The 20,643-nt window shown below is 37.4% G+C and overlaps 1 protein-coding gene and 1 pseudogene across 5 annotated transcripts in view; both read left to right on the top strand.

Annotated features, from left to right (window-relative positions):
- The window catches only part of PTPN13 (protein tyrosine phosphatase non-receptor type 13), a 147,611-nt gene that overhangs the window by 36,636 nt on the left and 90,332 nt on the right, over positions 1 to 20,643 (top strand). For all 5 annotated transcript variants that reach the window (XM_088133097.1, XM_007420703.3, XM_088133096.1 and 2 more), the window contains exons 2-3: positions 1,582 to 1,701; positions 17,870 to 18,039. In XM_088133097.1, coding sequence (XP_087989223.1) covers positions 1,587 to 1,701; positions 17,870 to 18,039 — 285 coding nt within the window. In that variant the 5' untranslated portion in view covers positions 1,582 to 1,586. The remainder of the gene's footprint in view (positions 1 to 1,581; positions 1,702 to 17,869; positions 18,040 to 20,643) is intronic.
- LOC107326139 (large ribosomal subunit protein mL53 pseudogene) lies at positions 5,398 to 6,361 on the top strand (annotated as a pseudogene).

Below are 20,643 nucleotides of genomic sequence, written 5' to 3'. Positions count from 1 at the left end.
CTTTCTTCTCTGTATATGTGTATGTTTCTTTCAAAAATCAAAATATAACTGCAGAGATAAGTTTACAAAAGTGTAGATAATGCTTGATGATAGAAAACTAAATACAAGTGGTCCTCAGGTTATGATCACTCATTCAGCGACCGTTCAAACTTACAATGGTGCTGAACAAGTGGTAGTTATGACCAGTCCTCAGACTTCTGGCCATCGCAGCATCCCCATGGTCACATGATTGTGATCTGGGCACTTGGTGCCTGGCTCATGATCACGACATCACAGCGAACTCCAGTCACATGATCACAATTTCTGACATTCCCTGCTGGCTTCCCACAAGCACAGTCAATGCTTACAGGAAGCTGGTAGGAAGTTATGGTCACTTGAGGTCCTCGCTTGATGATGGCAACCAAGACTGCTGGAACTGCTGTCGCTAAGCAGTATGGCCAAGTGATGTTGTGCTTTACAACCATGTCATTTAGCGACAGCAATTCTGGTCCCAATTGCCATCATAACCCAAGAACCACCTGTAAAGTTAGGGAACTAGACTAAATTTTGCAAAAGAGGAAAACCATATTAATGTATGAATGTGCATTATTTAATTGTTTCAAAAGTTAGCTTTCGTTGAAGTTGATTTTGAAATAGATATATAATGAATTTCTTGATATAATATGAAAAAATGCTGACATTTGCCATGTTAAGGGGTTTGTTGTCATTTCTTTAGAAAATATTGTAAGATCTTTTGCAATAAATTGTTGTCTTGGGAATGAGGATGCATACAATAGACCACACCTATTTGTACATATCCTCATCCATACGTGTGTATATCCTCATATGGAATGGTATATAGTCAAGTAGGAATGGATGGTCTGCTTAAGCTGTACTGCAGTGTCACCTCCACAAATGATTGTAAGATACTATTATAATTAATAGAAAATATTGCTGAAGTGTAACTTGGGGGATTTCAGGAATTGTAGTTTATCAACATCTGGACAGCCCTGCATTGCTCATCTGTGCAACAGAGATTTGTGGTATTTAAAAGCATATATCTTAAATGCCAAAGGTCACAGGTTCAATCCCTTCTATCTTCAGGAATGACTAAAAAAGTTTTATCTGAAATCTGAAAAGTCCTTGCCAGTCCCTATAGGGCCTTCCATCCACAACCTGCTGGGTCATGCTGGTTGAAAATTCAAGTCCCAACATATGTAACTGACACAATTTTGAGGAAAGTTGGGGTAAATGGTGCTGAGGTAGTGAGCCAATGGTCCAAGTGGGCAGAAGGCAGCTTTTGATATTTCCTAAATGAAAAACTTACCTCTAGGCTGCCAGTTCTGATTTATGATAATCATAAAATCATTTTTATGGTTGCTGAACTTACGGTAGAGCTTTGATGGGAAAAAAATCCTAATATATATTTAATGGTTTGTTGTAAATTTAATGGGGAAGTAAGGCACGTTTGAGTTATAGCTGTGTCCATCAAAATGATTGTTGCCTTAGAATAAAATTTGTCCTAAATTTAGTACAAATGCTGAATGGAAAAAGAGTACTGATGCATTCTTGAACAAGTATCGTCTTGCCTTGCTTTCTCAGATAAGATGCATGTGTCATTAGCTGAAGCCCTGGAGGTTCGGGGAGGACCACTACAGGAAGAAGAAATATGGGCTGTGTTGAATCAAAGTGCTGAAAGTCTTCAAGAGTTACTCCGCAAAGGTAGGGCCTGGGTTTTAGCATCAAGGTGGGTGTGTTGGCGTCGGACTACATGGGATCGAAAATTAATAAGATGGATTGAAAATTTAAATAACTGACAGCATGTGGAAAGGGATTCAACTTACTTTTATCTGCAAAATTTAAATTCCTTGTTAAATGGAAAAGAAATATGTACATCCATCCACTCAATGACTCTGTGGGTATTAACCAGAACTCTAGGAATGGAAAGCAGTGTTTTCATTCCTAAAGAATTCCCTACCAAGGGCAAACTGACACCTTCAGATATCATTATGTTTTAGATGTCCCTTGTCAACATCTGTGGGACCCCAATATTATTATTTTTTAAACCAATTTAAAACATCTGAAAATTCATGAGATTGCCAAATAGGACACAAAATCTCACATGAGATCTTACAAGACTTCAGGCACAAACCCTAACATCTTTAGAGATTTCCCCCTTTGTCCTGAGATCACATCACGGAATGTTGGATGGCATTTTGCTCTACCAGTCCCCTGAAATAGTTACTGCTCTTAGTGTAGCACAAGGGGGAAAGTGTACTTTTATTTCCAGAATTTGTCTGGGAAGCTTTCCAGCCATGCTGTTGTCTAGGATACATCATTCTACGCGCATGCCTTTTTTCCTTCAACTGTGCTTGATATTCTATCACTATTGGACATGTTCTATTCTCATGGGGCTAATTTTTGAAGGAGGTGGGAACCCCTCTTTTTTGTACAGTTGCAAAGTTTGGGATTCCTCTGAACATGGTAGCATTCTTTCTGATTCTCCAGGACCTTGTTTTGGCTCTACCTTCATTGTTTCCCACCACACATGGTCACTTTAGAGGGAGTGCGCTACCTGCATGTGAAAAACAGGGCTTGCTTTTTGTTTTAATGAAATAGGTAACGTTTAAGGAAGATGTTTGGATTATCCTTCAGGAGACAGGTTCATTTAGCCTATCACTGTCTGTAGACCTGAGTACATTCCAGGACATGGAGAACGTTGAGGGATGAATCAGTAGCTTTAATTTCCAGCATTATAAGAAAGAGCCAGGTTGTGAGTTCCCATCCAAAGCCTTTGGAAATCTGGCTTTGTGATGACACGTTTTGGCACTGCTTCAAGGAGCAAAGCCTGAGGCAGCCACACCTCCTACTCTAAACTTCTTAATGCAAAAATGAGTCTCAGAGGTCAAATTCTCTTGTTCTTTCTGTTCCCCCCCCACTCCCCAAAATCCCAACCCCCAAACCTCACCATCTTCTTTCTGAATGCAGAGATGAAACATTGAGGAATCTATTCCTTATGCATATGAACACAGTTGTGACCATTTATACTGTATTTTGTTTTGTGAATTGAACAAATATACAAAATTAATTTCTGTTTGAATGTTTTATTTCTCATTTTTATTCATTTTATGCTAATTTCTCAAGTTTGCATTGTGCTGGCTGCTGTACCTGCTTTAGGAAGATAATATTTATATATTTCTGTAGGCTGTATGGAGGGGAGGTGGAGTAATAATACTTACTGTACAGGACATACAATTACACATCAGTCATCACTACAGTAATGGAAATAATAACCAAAATTAGTATTTACATAACATTTTAAGTGCCCAAACATTCCAACATACTATTTATGCTTTTTGCAGTTCTCTTTACAACAACCTTGTAAGTTATTGTTGTTGTTATTATTGTTGTTCATGCTGCACCTGCCTGTGTCTCATTAAAGAACCTGCATCTTTTGGGCAGGGACTTAGAAGATAGCAATATGATGCCCCCCAAATTTACATTTCAGTTAAGGAGATGCTGACAGGGAGCAAGAAGGTGATTCAATAGGGTGTGGGAATGCTGTTAGCACCTCCTTAACTCAAATGTGCATTTTCCTGGGATCACATGGGTACAGCACAAACCCAAGAAAAGCTGCAGCTTCTTTGAAGAAGTGCCAACTGCTAGGATCTCTTATCTGATGATTACTTGCAAACCAATATGCTGTTGCCTATGTCCCACCAACTAGAAGTTACATGCAAAGTTCTGCTATATACAGTACATGTAGAATGCAGATCTTTCATCTTCTTATTTTTAGCCAAAAAAATCAGTTGCATGCCTGGAATTAAGAATTGTGCCCGGAGGGGATCAGGGCTATTACTGTGTGTAGGAAAAGAGAAGGCAGTCAGAATATTTGGAGGAAGAAGTTAAATTCCTCTTCCCCATACGTAGTGGCTTTGATCCAAGGTAGATGAAAGGGCCAGTGACTACATTTGAACCTGAAAAGTGCAGCTTTTGTGTTAGTTCTTGCTTGCCATAGTTTGGTTCATTTCAGATCGACATTAACATTTACATAGTGGTTTCTATAAATATTTTTATATAAATATTTTCTATAAAATCTCTATTGGGATTATATTATATTTTCTATAAATCTCTATTGGGAGGTCAAGATAAGCAACAGTATTTTGTTATGGATCCTGCTTGTTTGAGCACTCTTACCTGACATTTCCCCCAAAATTCCCTATCTGATAATGGCATGCTCCAGGTCCTCTCACTGAAGTAGTGTCCTCTGGAGGAACCCAGGCAATGTGCCTCCCTGTCGCTGCACCAGCACTGTGGATTAGCATTCCCCCCTGAGATCCAGATGGCCCTGACTCTACTCACATTTCATAAGACCCTAAAGACTTGGTTTTTCCCCTGGCATTGGGTCAGGTGGTTTTGTGAACCTGTTTGGATTGTTTCTTTTGTTTGCTGAATTGCCTCTGACATAATTGTTTTATGCCTTAACATATTTTTAATAGTTTTTTTTTAAATAGTGTTATTCTTGAGATGAAAATCAAGAGGGCGGCTATATAAATCGACTAAATAAATAAATAGTCAAGTTCACATTAAAGCTATCTTTGTCTAAGAGAACTTCACACAATTTCAGTTTGACTTGGCTCAAGATTTGTTGCTTTGGTTCGTATGTCCAGAATTTTCAGTGTGCAAAGCAGTATTAGATTGTCATGAACGACTGTGAGTACATTTGCCAAGACTTAAGATGTAGTGTACATGAGTAAATTTGTATTTGGGCATTGGTATGTTTTAACTTTTTCTTCCATACATTTCTCTGAATTCAGTTAATAGGTTTTAAGCAGAAAAATCAGAATCTGAAATGCAAAATCCTAAACATGACCTTCTTTATTCCTCTCCAGTTCTTTCTCCTAAACATCTGAGTTTGTCTCAGTATGTTTGCAAGTGTTTCACATGCCTGTGAACACACTTTCCTTCATTATTGAAATTTATAACAGTATTTCAAAATGCTGCACTATTTCTTTAACTTATTTATATCCCTACAATCCAGTTACATTCTTACTTATAGGAAGAACTGATTGATTATATGCCAGCAAGTTAGTGTTTTGCTCTGCGTAGTCAGCAATAACTTGAAATTCAAGTGTTATGAAAAGTAGTAAAATTCTCCTCCGTAAGTTGTGCCTGAGATGTCAGTTCAGAAGCAGGGGTTTACCTGCGTAGTACAAATCTTGGCACTGCAGAAGCTTATACACCTGTAGCTATATTCACGTTAGCTTCCTTGTGATTCTGAATTCTGCACTGTCCAGGTTCAGGCATTCATGGAATTTGTGTGTAAAGTTCTCTGCAGTGTAGACAACTGCAACTGTACATGTAGATTTTTTTTTAACTGATGTCGCATATGCAATGTTATATAAGGCGTAGTGGCTCATGGCTGTTGACATGATGAATATTTTTCAAACATCTGAATTGGTCTCTCCTGTTCCTGTGAGTCTTATGAAAAGTTGTATAGGGGAGGGTCCACCTGTTTATTTGAACAAACAACAGGGATTTGACCTGAGCATGTTTCAGTCCCTGTGTCCTCAAAATCTGCTCTGGAGAATCCCTCAATTCTTCAGAGCAAATTTTAATGGAAGGCCTGCAGGAGTCACAAAAGAAGCTGAACATTCTGTGGAACGAATAGAATTCAGCTCATGCTAATTAGATGCCACCCATTATGCTTATGATATTATCATCAGAATGCAGTGATATTTCATATTCCCAGGATTCTGATGTAAAATAAATGTATAAAGGTGTTTGTCCATGCAATACATTATTATTTAATACCAGCAGTTGTGTAGAACTATGCCTATGCTCTAGGTTTGTTGGCTGGGAAGAGAAGTTAAGATGGACTGGAAAGAGCATGCAGAAATCAAAATGTCATCCATTGCCATTGGTAAGAATTAGATAACTGTGGATTTCTCTGAAACAAAATATAGAACAGGAATAAATATACCTTATAGTTATAGTTTCCACAAGAAATCAGAAATGGAAAAGTCATGGAACTCCTTCTGATATCCAGGAAGATAATAGTGTTTGTGTTCCTTGAAAAGGCTGGTGTGTCACAAGTCTCATAGTCACTTTGTCCTTTTGAGTCCAATGTGAAAAGCACCAAAAATTTCTTCAATGATTATTTACAAAGAAAGCATACACATTAATCTTGAATTGTGATGTGAAAGCAAAAAGAAAACATGATAGATCTGAACCACTAATAGACGTCACATTTGTTGATGGTGAGGGATTGATTATGAAAGGAGCCAACTTATCGACTAGAGAAATGTTAAATGCATTCAACTCTAGATGTGAAAAGAAAGAATGTATATCAGCAGAGCAGACACCAAGATACAGTCTCTGAAAATTGACAATGGAAGAATTTGCATAATTAATATGAATGCATGAAGATCTCCATGAAACTTTTTCTTTTGGAATGATATTGAGGACTTTTCTGATAACAGGAAGAAATCAGAAGTAGATATAGAAAGGATCCAGACTGATTCTGATGAATAACTGATCTTTTAAAAACTTTTGATTAAAGGTGAAAATCATCCTATCAATTTTTAGATGAATTATTTGTCTTAGTATCTCAAATAATCCAAGTAAGATAGAAACCCCTAAAATCCTGTCTGAATGAAGTGTTGACTCTAGCTTCCTGGCTCTTACCAAGGCAGGGAATTGTGAAGTTCTTCATTTATATTTTGATCCCTTTCCTACAAATCCTTTACTTAAAACATATGTAACTTTAAAATGGTTCCCAGAGAGGTTCTTCACATCCAGATTTGGATATTTACATTCTAAGATTTCTAGCAAGCATCATTCTTTGTAACAAAGAAAAGGATGGACCTACTCCTTCAGAAGTTTATGAGACTGCCCTTGAGCTAGTAAAGCAGTTGCTTATTACCATCTTCAAAGATCCAAGAGATAAGGATAAAGCTGGTTCTGGCTCTTGTTGGGGTTCCCAGGCAACACCTCACAACACTGAGATTGTGACATATCCAATGTTCACAGTTATACACATGGCTGCTTGCCCAGTATTGATGGTTTACATCAGATTGAATTGATTTGTCCCTTTTTTACTGAGATGAAGCTAGATATTTTGAATCTTGCTGTTAACAGGAAAACAGTTTTAATGCATGATTGAGTGAAGCAGATTCTGTTGTGCAGTTTAGAAATAATAAAAGTAGGCTTGTAATTCTTTTTAAATGAAAAAGTGTCTCGGGCATTGATTTTTTTTATCCTGGTTGCTGCTCAGCCATGAACCTTTTAAGGTATCTTGGTCATTCATTTTCCATTCTTTCATCTAAGAATGGAAAAAACAAGATTTTTATGTAGCTGTTTGGAATGACTGCCTGAGATCTTAAACAGCCTTTTCCAGCCTGGTGTTTTCCAATTATGATGGAGAATTCCAACTCTTATAAGGGTTGGAAATGGCTAGAAACTCTCAACTTGGATGAACATCCTGACAGTTGTAATTCTTCAGCATATCTGGAGGTTGGACAATCTGCCTTAGCCAACCTGTGAACATACATCATTAACTCATAATCCTGCAGATTATTATAAGGATGTCTACAGGGGCAGTCGGCAACTTCAAAATAGTGGGCTCAACTAGGCATTTGAAACCCCACCCCTCTTTACGCCCATGTGATCTTGTGAAAGAATGTAGATCTGGTCCTGGGAAGGGGGAAGACAGTAACGAAGGGAGGGGGGATGGCAAGTCAGTTGTAGGAAACTGGAAAGTATGAGAAAGGAACTCAAATATCCCTGACTTGATTTTGCTTGGCATAACATGAGACAGAAAGAAACTCTGACAGGTTTTCACGGTTCTGTAAGAATAAAGAGCATTCCTGGAATCTGTGTTACTTCTGTTTCTTGACATTGCCTACCTCAGAGGAGAGACAGATGCACATTAAAAAGCAGTGGGGCTTTGATTGCCCAATCATCCCCACCATGTTGACGCTGGCTGCTCCAGCAGACAGCCCTGCAAGAAAATGTCATATGTTCAGGATACTTAAGAACCTCAGCCTTATTGCTGAGTAAGGCAAAAAGTCCATTGAATTCAGAATGGTATCTCCAGCACCTGCCAATCATGTGCCCCTACGTAAGCTTTATGAACTTGATTTTTGTACCCTGGACTTGGTAATCAGAAATATAAATGAGAACTGCAACAAGATATTATCATTTTAAATGCTTCTGTAAGGCTGAAGTGGTATGGCCAGAACCAGCAGTTCTCAGGCTATTTTTGTAAATGTTGAATGGATGTCTTCCAATATCAAGGCCAAAAGAAAATGGCCAAGTTTCTTTTTACTTGAAAAGGTAGGAGGAAAAGGCCTAGAATTTAAACCTGGGAGCAGAGAGAAAGAGAGAGTGCATGCACACATACATACAAACACACATATGGACTTGCTTGTCTACACTACAAAAATTCATATGTCCCCTAGACATGTCAGCAAAGAGATAAGAAAATTCCCTTTTTCTTCCAATTGTTTTCTGGATTTTTGCTGCCCAGGTATGGTAGACTTATTGTGCAGGATTAGATTTGTTGAAGTTCATGGGCAGCAGTGGGCACTCTGTGAAGCCTCCTGTGCTTGTAAACCCTAAGGCAGCTGCTTCAGTATATTTATGCCACTATTTTAGCTGCACAAAGGCTGCGTTGATCTGAAATGCCTCTCCCATGCCAATCCTCATATCCCACCTGCTAAGTACCTGCCTTAGCACTTGTCATTCAAAAGGTGTAGGCTTCATCTTTTATTCTTATATACTGCATGGAGTTGCATGCTGAATCTTGCACTCTTGTACCATCTGAGGTCAAAAGCAACAGGTGTTTCCAGAGAAGGTGCTTTTGCATGTAATGAGTTTCTGTACATGCAGAAGAGTGGCTTTTCCTTTTCACTGAAATTTTAATGATTTCTTAACTGAGTAGGTAAAACATTTTGAAGCTGGTTAATTTATAAAATGGTATCAGTGTATAAAGCGTATATGGGACATTGCAAGATCTGGTGGGTATAAAACTTCGGTCACTGTCATCCATTTGTACTGAAAAAGAAAATCCAGGTAAACTGGTACAGTTAAGACTAAGGTTCCAATCTCCTAACCCAATTTGGTGCTAGATTTCAGCCCCCACTATTCTTAGGCAGCACTGTCAAACATCATCCTGACTAGAATTAATGGAGTTTGATATAGCACATCTAGAAGCATCAGATTGGAGAATGCTGCTATAACCCTTTATTTGAAAGTAAGACTTACTGATCTCGTGGGAATGTACTCTGGATTAAGGAATACCCCATAAAGCATAATAAATATAGTGGACCATATGGAAGCTGCTTGCTATCTGGAGCTAAGTAAGTGTAGATCTGATTGGTCTCTTGGAAAGGAGATCAGGAGAAATCCTGTACAAGGTTAAAGAAAAGGCATAATAATATGTTTATAAGAAAATGACAAATAGTGCAGTGTTCAGGAATGGCTAGTGTTGGAAATACAGGAGACATTTGGTTTAGTAGTGTTAATATAATAATGTATTTATAATATTACATAGAAAAATTAGATAAAGGAAATCTCTTGGTGGCCATTAGTAATCATCAACAAATCTCTTAGGGATTGAAAAGCTTCCTCTGTTCATTAGCTAAGCATGTAATTGCTGATGACAATAATACAGTCAAGTTATATTGCATATGCAACTGCTATAGTTACTCTACATAACTATATATTTCTGTGACATGTTGAGTGACATCCAATCAGGCTATAATCATTGTTGATTGGCAATTGGATGGAAGATGCTAGTGTCTTGTTCCTGAAAAAGAGGATTCTGCCCTATCCATTGCTCATTTAGTAGAACAGAGAGGTCTGTGCAACAATCCCTAGTTGTGGAATGTAAAAGAGTAATAAATATAACTTGGTTAATCTTTTATCAGGTTTGGTTTTTCAGCTCAGATGACCTAGCTTTGGATTATTTCACCTCTTTCAAATGAGTCCACCTCAATTCTGTGAACAACCTAGTACTTTTAAATGTATATAAAGGTACATAGTTGCCTTTAGCATTGAGTGGATGATGAATTGCCCTGGGCCATGAGGAAGATAACAGTCATGGCATAATTTCAGTAAATAAATTGGATTAGCAGTTATCTCAATTAAAAATACATTGGGAAAATCATTAAATTATACTGAACTTATTGAAAACTTTTCAGTCAAAAAGGCCAAAACAAAGTTTTATTTCTGTAAATCATAGACATGTCATTAAGTTAGCAATCTGTGTTCTGTTAATATTTCAGATAAATAGATATAGTCTTGATCATGATGAAAACATGATTTAACTTCTTGTTATTTGCTTTCATTTATGATTTATGATAGGTGTGATGATAATTTTAGCCTGGCCATTTATGCCTCAAGTGAGAACTCTGGGTCGATTTGTTCAATGATCCATTGGTTTGTTTTCTTGGTACTCCAGAATCCTCTCCAACACCAAAGTTCAAAAGTGCCAGTACTTGTCGTATTGCTTCTTCAAAATCCAGTTTTTACTTCCATTGAGTGTCACAGGGGATACTATGGCTTGCGTGATTCTGATCTTTATAAGTATAGACATATCACAGCATTTGAATATCTTTTCCAAGGCCTTTGTGGCTGCTTGGCCAAGTGTTAGTCTGTGGTGTATATTTTAACCGCTTGTTTCTTTACTGTTTATGGTTGATCCTAAAAGACAGAAGCTATCCACCACTTTGATATCTTCACTGTCAGTTCTAGGGCTGGTTGCTCTACCTTGGTACTTTTTGGCTTTCTCAGTTATCCAGTGTGCTTCAGCAATAATATCTTGTGTTCCTCAACATTTCTGAAGCCAGTTTGAACATCTGGCATCTCTTTTTTCTATGTAGGGCTCTAATCTGCCTTGGATGATCCTAAGCATTATTTGATATTATGATAGGTGTACTTTCACACTATATCATGGATTGAGAAATTTTTGAATAAAACTAGGTATATTCAAACTGGCAAGAAGCTGATGTTATAAAAATCCATCCTCCTTGGAGGCCTGGTGTAGGTTTTTCACTACTTCCACTATGTTGAAATGGTTGTACATACAGCTTTATCTACATAAATATAAAAATCGATTTTTCTCTTTTCTTAAACTTATAGTTTTTAGTTAGCCAAGGCAACTTTTGCAGCTGTAACTTTTGAAATGCAATAACTATATAGACAGTAGAAAAATTCATTTATTTCTCCCTAAATGTCAAACCTGTTACCCAATTAGCTATTTGTTGCAACTATAACCTTTTTGTATTTCCCCACCCCCCAGCCTGTGTTTATAGAGACAACAACTGAGGATTGTGGTCTATTGATCTAATGAAGTCTATGTGTGCTTTGATTCTGTGCCATCAAATTGGTGTAAACTCTTAGCACCCAGGCTGATAAATTTTCTGCAGGATGAGTATTGTATGTACTTAAGCCATAGTAAATGTGTTTATTTTTAAAATGCCAGAACCTTTTCATTATTTTTAATTGCAGTATCAAGTCATTTTCTGTAGTACACATTAAACTGCATATGTGGAAATGGTAAAATGGTTTAGTCTTTAAGATGCCAGAAACTCACTGTTATTTTTGCAGTAGGTTTTATGGCTGAATCAGTATTCGAACTGAAACCTTCCCATCTAAGTAGTGTGTTAAAGAACTATGATACCACACTGACTTACTATTGGCTAACAGAAAAGTAAGATGAGTTATTATATATCTACAGCACCTTTTGGATGATGATGATGATGATGATGATGATGAACATCATCATCATCATCATCAGTCTTATTTTCCATCACCCATGCAATGAAAATAGTTGCAGAATTCTCTTCTCCGGTATCTTTCCTTTGTATAATTTTTTTTTTCCAGAATAACAAGGATATATTGCTTTTACAAGAGAGTATTATTTTAAAAAAACAAGGAAGCCACACTACTTAGTTCTGATTCCTGCCAGGGCTTACTCCACTCTCAATGTTCTTTTGACCAGGCAGCATAGTTCTGGATTTAGGTCACCAATCTGCTGAAAATGATACAGAACTGACCAGGTGCCATTCCAAAAAAATTCCAGTGGTCCTGGGAAGAAGATCAAAACTCTTTTTTGGAATGTCTTGAACATTAGAGATGGGAGGAGAGAAAAGGAATTAAGACCTGCTCCTCTTCAAGATGAGATCTCAAGAAGCAAAGCGGGGGCTTCCTTTGTGGATGCTATGAGTTTTTTCTGATTGGGAGGATCCAAATGGCAAAGCAGTTTGTTTGACCCCAGACACTTCTGAGGGTGTGGTGAGACAAGGTACAAAAAGAAAGCAGATGGTTCTTGAGACATATTACAAAAGAAACAAACCATGCTTAATTAGGCTTAGCTGAGTTAAAAAGTACAGTCTTGCCTGTGGCCTTAATAGGGGAAAGAACAGTGGGTGGTTCTTACAAGAAAGAGTCTGGGGAAAAACTCAGCTCAGGACAAGAGTCCAGGAAATGGAGGAGGAGATGAGAATCTGGCAGGAAAATACAAATGCTGGGCCAGGAACATAAACTATGGTTATGTCAACTTGCAAATCATTCCTTTGTTGAGATTGCTTATTAATATATTAGCCCAGAATGGATTTGCTGATGGGAGCTTGTAGTTGGAACATGATCTAATGATTGCAGAAGATCTTTTTTAGGTATTCAGTTAATGGAACTCAGACAAGATCCCTTGTGTGTGTGCGCTCTCGCTCTCGCTCTCTCTCTCACATACACACACACACATGCTAAAGCAAGGAAGCTTGTGAGATGCATATGTTCCCCAAGACTCCTTTTGTGTAGCCTGTAGAGACTCCTGAGCATTTGAAAAAGTAGGTGGGAAAGCCCCTTCATGCAAGTCAGCAAGAGATGTGTGTTTAAGCAGTTCCCCATATCGTATGGAAACTGATAATATCAGGAGAAGCCTCTACTAAAGTTTGTTCTCCTAGATGGTAACTTTCTACATACAAGAATTATGCAACAATCACTTTGCTGATTATCCCTTGATTTCATTTAGTCGCTGTCTCAGACTCTGTGAGGGAATATGAAAGAGTTGATTTTCATGCTGCTTCCCCCGCCTTGCCTTTCACATTTTTCCTATTAAGATTCTTTGTACTTGTTTCTCAAGAAACTTGGCACTGAGTTGTGTTTGTTTGGCTGATTTTAGTTTGGCAGATAGAAGAAACCTCACAGTGCAACCGCTGGATCTCTGAATCCCCAAAAGCCTTTGTTTTCTTCATTGTTTCTGCCAGGTGTATTTTTAAAAAATTAAATCCACGTCTATTTGCAGCTCTTGTTTAACCTTTAAAATGTTGTCTTCCAGTCTGTTTTGCAGACACTGGCTTTGTATACCTTTTTCTTCAAGATGGGTGGCCGAGCTCCGGTCAAAGTGCTAAAGTGCTATTTTCCACAGTGTTTTGACACATGCTTAGAGAGGGACAGAAGGAATCCCAAGTTCATTATGGCGAAGAATTTAGTTTACTTTGTGGCCTCCCTTTGTTGCTTCACAATGATCTCCACACTTGCTGAGTAGGTTTTGGTCCAAACCATCCTCGAACTTGAAGAATTGTTTATAGAGGATAATAGAATACCGTTAACATACTTTGTGGATTTACCAGATGCCCGTTTTACAAAATATCATCCCAAAGACCTAGAGTTCTATAACCTTACCACCACTGCTTATGTGATAGCACAAAGGGAGCCGCATGTGCATGTTGACAATAATTTATCCAAGCAGGTATAGACTTTTAAACCAGGAACTGGTAACCTTTTGAAACTATACTGTGGTGAGCCCATTTGAAATCCTGAAATATGTTGCTGGTAGGTTGCTCTTGAAAAATTGGGGGTGGGGGAATTTCCCAGTTACAAAGCACGTATTTACCAGATGTCAAACTGGTGGTGCTGTTCTCTCCCTTTCCCCCCTCCTTTTTTATCTAACCTGATCCCATAATACTCTTGATCACCTCTAGCTTACCTTTGTATTTTTCCTGTGCAGACAGGCATACTTCTAAAGAAAGCAGTCACTACCCTTGTTGTGTTCAAAGAATGCCAGTGAGGGCTGTATGAGCGTCAGAGCATTCGTGCAAATAAAGATGGTATTCAGGACTGTGATTTGTTTTGCTGCATGCTGACATATGTTTTAAGTAGACATAAAATAAAAAATCAATTATAAATCAGGTTGGGTGGGATGTCTGAGGGCACTAGAAGGTTCTCATTGGAAGCCCCAGTAGTAAACTGACTTGATTTCAGGAGTAGGTTTTAATTTGTTGGATCTTGCTTGTTGTTTTCGTATGGATGTGCAATCTTCCTTTGTTGATAAGAAATGTCCTGAAAAGACAACCTGGGGCATAATCTAGCCAAATGTATAGACAGGACTGAGTTTGCCGAAAATAAATTGGGATTTTAGGCTATTTGATTCCCTTTGGAGTTTACCTTAACTTGAAGCTGTACTTCCATGTGGTGTTAGAACTATAAAACATGTAGGAAGTCCTTTCATGTGAAAGGAAAGTTTTAAAAACACTGGTCTTATTTGTTTGCTTTTTCCCTCCTTACCTACAGTTTGGCATCCTATTCAACATAAATATATGGGCTACTTGCCCAGAACAGCAAAAATTTATTTTGCTAATAAGTGGTACAAAAGTAATTTGAACATTTGTGCGTACCTCAGTGAAGTTATGTGGTTTTACTATTAAATCAGCATGCTGTTGGGTAATACTTCTTTTTCCTTTTCCAGTCCATCACCATCAGACAGCAAATTGACTTGCATCGGCACTCTCTTTTAGATTAATTGATTTAAAAGCATTAACTAAGCTGCAACTGAGTTGGAACAAAAATTATTGGTATAAATGTTTTTGAAAATATATAAAATTCAACAGCAAGCTCTGTCTTAAAAGTGGTATTCCCTTTTGTTCTCATACACAGGGGAATGGTTAGTATGAAGCAGGCTACAATAAATGTCAGTTGCTTGTTTGTACTTGTGGATTTTTGCAGTATATTGATGATGATGATGATGATGATGATGACGATGATGATGATGATGAATCAACTCAGAGTCTTACCATGCTAAAAATCACATAAGAGACAGTAAAAACATCAGAACACTCAGAGAAATCAACAGCTACCAAAAGTTATATTGCCTGATCTCAGAGGCCTTTATAAAGTTTTTACTTCCTGGCAGAAATTAGACAATTATGTTGCTTGGTGAAAGAGAATATTTCATAAGAGCTTCATGCATTATTACTTAGGATTAAAATGATCTTGTGAGCCAGGCTATGGAGGTTTGAGATCATACCTTTGTGTGTAAACGCAGAAAGATCAAGAGTTTCTAAGATATAACGTATCTGCAATTGCCTGGGAAAGGGACTATATCACACTGTGATATGGGAATGGAACCTACAGTGTTGTCCAGTTTCAGGTTTTGTGCGTTCATTATGATTCTAACTGTAACAGCAGAGTCAACCAGTGCTATGATGGTGTCTTGTAGCTGCTTCGGGGCAGGAGATGAAACTTTCTCTTCTTTCTATAAAATGGTTTACATCTGGCTGTTCTCAGTAGCAAACCATCTGTCAGATTAAAATTTAAGGATATTAAGAGGATCTCTGCTGCATCAGAGCAAAAATTTGTCTAGTTCAGCAATTTGTTCCCCCAGTGAATAAGCCAAGTCTTACCAAAAGTCCACAGCTGGAATATAAATGAAATACTAACCTCTTAGTGATTTTCTCCAGAAATTGGTATTTAGAGATATACTGCTTCCAAAACTGGGGATCATAAAGTCCATCCACTTTAGAGCCATTCAAGTTGGCCGCCATTTCATTTGTGATAGCAAATTCCATTCTTTGACCATGTATTATGTTAAAAAGTAGTTTTATTTGTTCTGAATCTGCCATCAATTAGCTGCTTTGGATGGCCCCAGGCTCAAATATTATGAAAGGAAGAATCTCTTGGCATGCCTCAACAATGGATCATATCATTTCTCAGGTAGAATCAGACAGAGGGTATCCCTTAGAAAGGCTAAAATGCATCATAAATAGCATATTTGACAGATTCTATCCAAAGAGATTTTATTGTTACAAGAATAGACATTTTTCATGGTAGAAATTTGCCTGTCTTGAAAGGTCAAATGTAGGCTGCATTGTTTCAATGTTTGCTTTCCTTTATAGCAATATTATTCACAGAACATGAATGGAAGTTCTTGTGTCTTTTTCCTTCCCATATATCTCCATTGCTCCATCAACTAACCTCCTAGTTTTAATAAAGAACATATCAAAAGCACCATTTTAATTATTTTTACTTAGTAAATCAGTTTTAAAGTGAAATTAGGAAATCTGAAGGAGGGAAGATGTTCGATTTAATCCCCAAAATGACTAAATATGGAATTGGAACCTACTGCATTAAGTGCATGATACATTATCTACCTTGTTAATAGTGAGGAATTATATGAGTATTATTTACTAATGATAAACAGGCTGATTTTATCATTTGGACCAATTGTATGATTTATAAATAGGGGTACAAGACCACAAAGATTTTAGAAGTCATCCTAATTCACTTTCTTTTACTTAAGTCCAGATGAGCAAAGGTTCTAGACTTCTGGAGAATTCTGGGTAAAAATATTGAGTTTCTTCAAATGTGTGGACTAAAATAAATATAGGAAATATATAGATGTATGTGTTCTAAAGGAGGAAAGAATTTGTCCCAAAAGCATACTATTGTCACTAGGACAACCTAGAAACTCCAGATCAATAGGACTTAAACTCTGAAGTAATTCTGGCTTGGCCAGTCTGATGCTTGTCCAACCCATCGGAAGCACACCATGTTGGGGGAGAGTTTAGGTAAGACAAGACAAAGAGCTATGCTCAGTAAAGTGGTATTGTACATAGTTCCTGCTAAATTAATAGTATCAACAACTGAAAAGATTTGGAGATAGTTAAGTCTAGGATAGAGAGCCAGTTTGGTGTAGTAGTTAAGGCATCAGAAACCAAGTGACTGTGAATTCTAATCCTGCCTTAGGCACAACGCCAGCTGGGTGACCTTGGGCCAATCACTCTGTCTCAGCCCTAGAAAGAAGAAAATGGCAAGGCACTTCTGAAATCTTGCCAAGAAAACTGCAGGGACTTGTCCAGGAGAGTCAAGACTGACTTGAAGGCACCAAAAGAAAAAGAAAAAAGTCTACAAAAACCCTTCTAATCTCAAAGGCTAATCCTTGAAGTTAATTTGATGATCAGAATCATGTTGTTTTGAAACAATCCTCATATGCTATTTTACTTCAAGACAATGTATTCAGTTATTCACAGATTGGGGAAAAAAGCCAATTTTTTCTTATCCTGACAGTCCAATATTTTACATATATACTCAGAAAGAAATCCCAATGACTTTAGCTGAATTTACTCAAACGTTAGCAGACATAGGTTGGTAATAGCAGTCTCATGGTTTATAATGAAATACATGCGAAGGATTAAGAGAATCCTTTAGCGGAAATCCCACCCACATCTCTGCCAGCCTTTTTGATTAGCTATGAGATCTATTGATTAGATCTAGTTTTAACCTTAAAATTCAGCATACTGAAGAATCTACAGAAGCATTATAGGTCACATCCCATATATTTTGACATGATTCCAAATCCATTGTCTGTTATTTATAAATCAGAAAGATTATCAGAAGTTGGATTCAAAGAAACCAAATGGATTTGTTGTATGGGTATTCGACAATGAACAAGTCCTGAAATGTTTGGCGGTGAATCTTTGGACCATGTTTGGACAAGAACTCTTCTTGGTTATTTTAATTTACATTGTCTTTGTTGAATGAACACATAAAAGGAATTTCGATCTGCTATTTGAATTGCTAATTGGATCTTTCCATTTTCCAAATACAGCTGATCCAACTGCTCTGGGCTTTCTCATCTCTCCGTGGTCTCTTCTGCTGCTTCCATCTGGCAGCATAACTTTTACAGATGAAAATGTTTCTAACCAAGATCTGCGAGCATTCACAGCACCAGAAGTTCTCCAAAATCAGCCACTATCATCTCTTTCTGATGTTGAAAAGGTACATCATTCTCTCTCCTGATATATTTTCTTAGATGCATTTAGAAAAGTGAGAAAAGAATGATAATATAGGTTATACCAGGGGTTTTCAAACTTTTTCAGGCTGTGGAACCTGTTAAAAATCAATTTCCTAGAACCCTTGATCAAGAGGCAATGCTCTAGTGATAGAAAATTGACTGAGTTTGAGTTAACATTGTTTTGCCATTAGTCAGAAACAGCAACAACAAAATGGAACACCAACAAGTTCTCATAGAACCCTAGGTTCCACAAAACACAGTTGAAAAAGCCTGTCTCTTATATCAGTGTTCCTCAACCTTCGCAACTTAAGATATGTGGACTTCAACTCCCAGAATTCCCCAGCCAGCCATGCTGGTTGGGGAATTCTGGGTGTTGAGGTCCGCATATCTTAAAGTTGTGAAGGTTGAGGAACACTGTCTTATATTACTTTTTCTTCTTCTGTAACTGTTAAGATTTGCTTTATTAAGGATCTGCCTTCATACACAAGAGTGAAGCTCTAACTCTGGAAATCATATTGCATGCTAAGAATGGAGAAGAAATTCATTTAGTTAATATCAGAATGTAACCATCTAATTTCTCATTTTGAACAAGTACATATACTGAAAGTTATTCAAAATGTACTGTCCTTCAAATTTTGGGGTACAGTTTTCCAATAGTGAAAAGATATATTAGGAAAATGTCTATAAAATATATTCATTTATGAAAGTAATGCACAGTTTGCAAAACTGTATATACAAGGCAAAAAGTTTGCATAATTACAGTATGTACATCAGAAACATTTTACATGTCTTTTTTTGAAGAAGTATGCAGAAAAATACATACAAATTTTAGTATATATTTTAAAGAAGTTTTTTTCAAGTTCAACCAAATTTAACAGATTCACAAAAATAAGAAGCTGAGAAAAACCACACTTGGGATATATCCTTAAATAAGAAGTTGTAAGAAACTGAAACTTTTTTTTCGTGTGCACCCTTCATGCATAGGATCTCCCCTCCTGGCCTCCGTCAGGCTCCATCCCAAATTCAACATGCTGTCTGGATTTGCACAAATGCAAAGAAGCTCATTCATTGGTTCCTCTTTGCAGTTGGCTTAATATATATATATATATATATATATATATATATATATATATACACATACTTTTTTTGCTATCACCTGAATTAATAGAAATATGCTTATTTATATTAATTCAGGTGATAACAAAAAAAGGTCCTGCTCCATCCTCCATGGAAGAAGGCATGTATGAAGCAAGCAGCGTCTTTTGTGAATTCTTGTTTATACCTTTGGTTTATTTATATTTATTACATGAATCTGTATAGTACCCACAAGGACCTTAGGTGATGTAAAGAGACATTTCAACTGAACAGTAGAAACCTTACAAGTAACAAGGCTTGGACTGAAAACATCTGATGCAGTTTTTAAGGAAATCTGTGAACAATTTTATGCAGTGTATTGTCGAAGGCTTTCATGGCCGGAATATGATGGTTGTGTGGGTCTTCCGGGCTGTGTGGCCGTGTTCTGGAAGTTTTGTTTCCTAACGTTTTGCCAGCATCTGTGACCGGCATCTTCAGAGTGCAGGAGCACAGACAGGAGCAGTTCTCTCTGTGCCCAGGGTGATGTGACCTTGTTGTGGGCATTTATAGAGATCAGCGAGGGTGCCTGAAGGGGCGGGTGGGGCGTGGGTTTGGTTAACGAGTGGCTGCTTGTTTTGGATGGATGGATGGATGGATGGATGGATGGATGGATGGATGGATTGGTATGTATGTATGTATGTATGTATGTATGTATGTATGTATCATGATCTGAGATTCAGGATAAATTTTCAGCCTTTCAGGATAGTCCAGACAACAAGCACACCCAGAAGTATTAGCTCTAACTTTATTGTAAGGTTACATTAACAGAATCTTGCAAGTCTGAAAATACATCTCTCCCCACTCGCCTTTACAGTCCAAGAAACTAGGGAGGGCCCCTTCTGAGACATTTACCATGCCCCCATTGCTTCTGCAGGCTCAGCTGCCTATCTGACCATTGTCTAGTCTGCAGCTCTTCCTTCTGTCTCCCAAGGTCATTCCCACATACCATTACATAAAACTATCTTTTGTATAGCTCCTCAACATACACTTTATCAGTCTTTTTGTACCATCAGTGTAGCTCATGTTGAAAATCTTTCTCCGTTATCCTAATATATGCTCTTTTGGAGAGGTGGATAGAATTCTATCACATATATTGTTTATTTAATATGTAGGTATATTGCTTTGAGATTTGTTTATACTGGGAAGCAAGGTACAAATATAATTAATTAATTAATTAATTAATTGGTTCATCATGAAAATGTGTAAATTTATGTAACAGTGTTTGTAAGGTCAACTTGGCATTTCTATCAGGCAGACCTCGTCATATTTTTACAAACTTAGTTCATGGCTAGGCTGTGGAACATCCAGAGTACAGATTAAGTTCTGGATTTTAGTGTGGCTGTTACACTAGCAACTTAGGCATGTAATGATGGCCAAGCCATAATTTGATCATGACATGTCAACTAAGCCTTTTTTAAAATAATATTTTATTGAAGCTTTACATATACAGTATA

The sequence above is a fragment of the Python bivittatus genome, unplaced genomic scaffold (assembly GCF_059951505.1).
Source record: "Python bivittatus isolate LINGU-HERP-01145 unplaced genomic scaffold, Pbiv_v1 ctg000070_np1212, whole genome shotgun sequence".
NCBI lineage: Eukaryota > Metazoa > Chordata > Lepidosauria > Squamata > Pythonidae > Python > Python bivittatus.
This window is presented reverse-complemented; position numbering and strand designations above follow the sequence as displayed.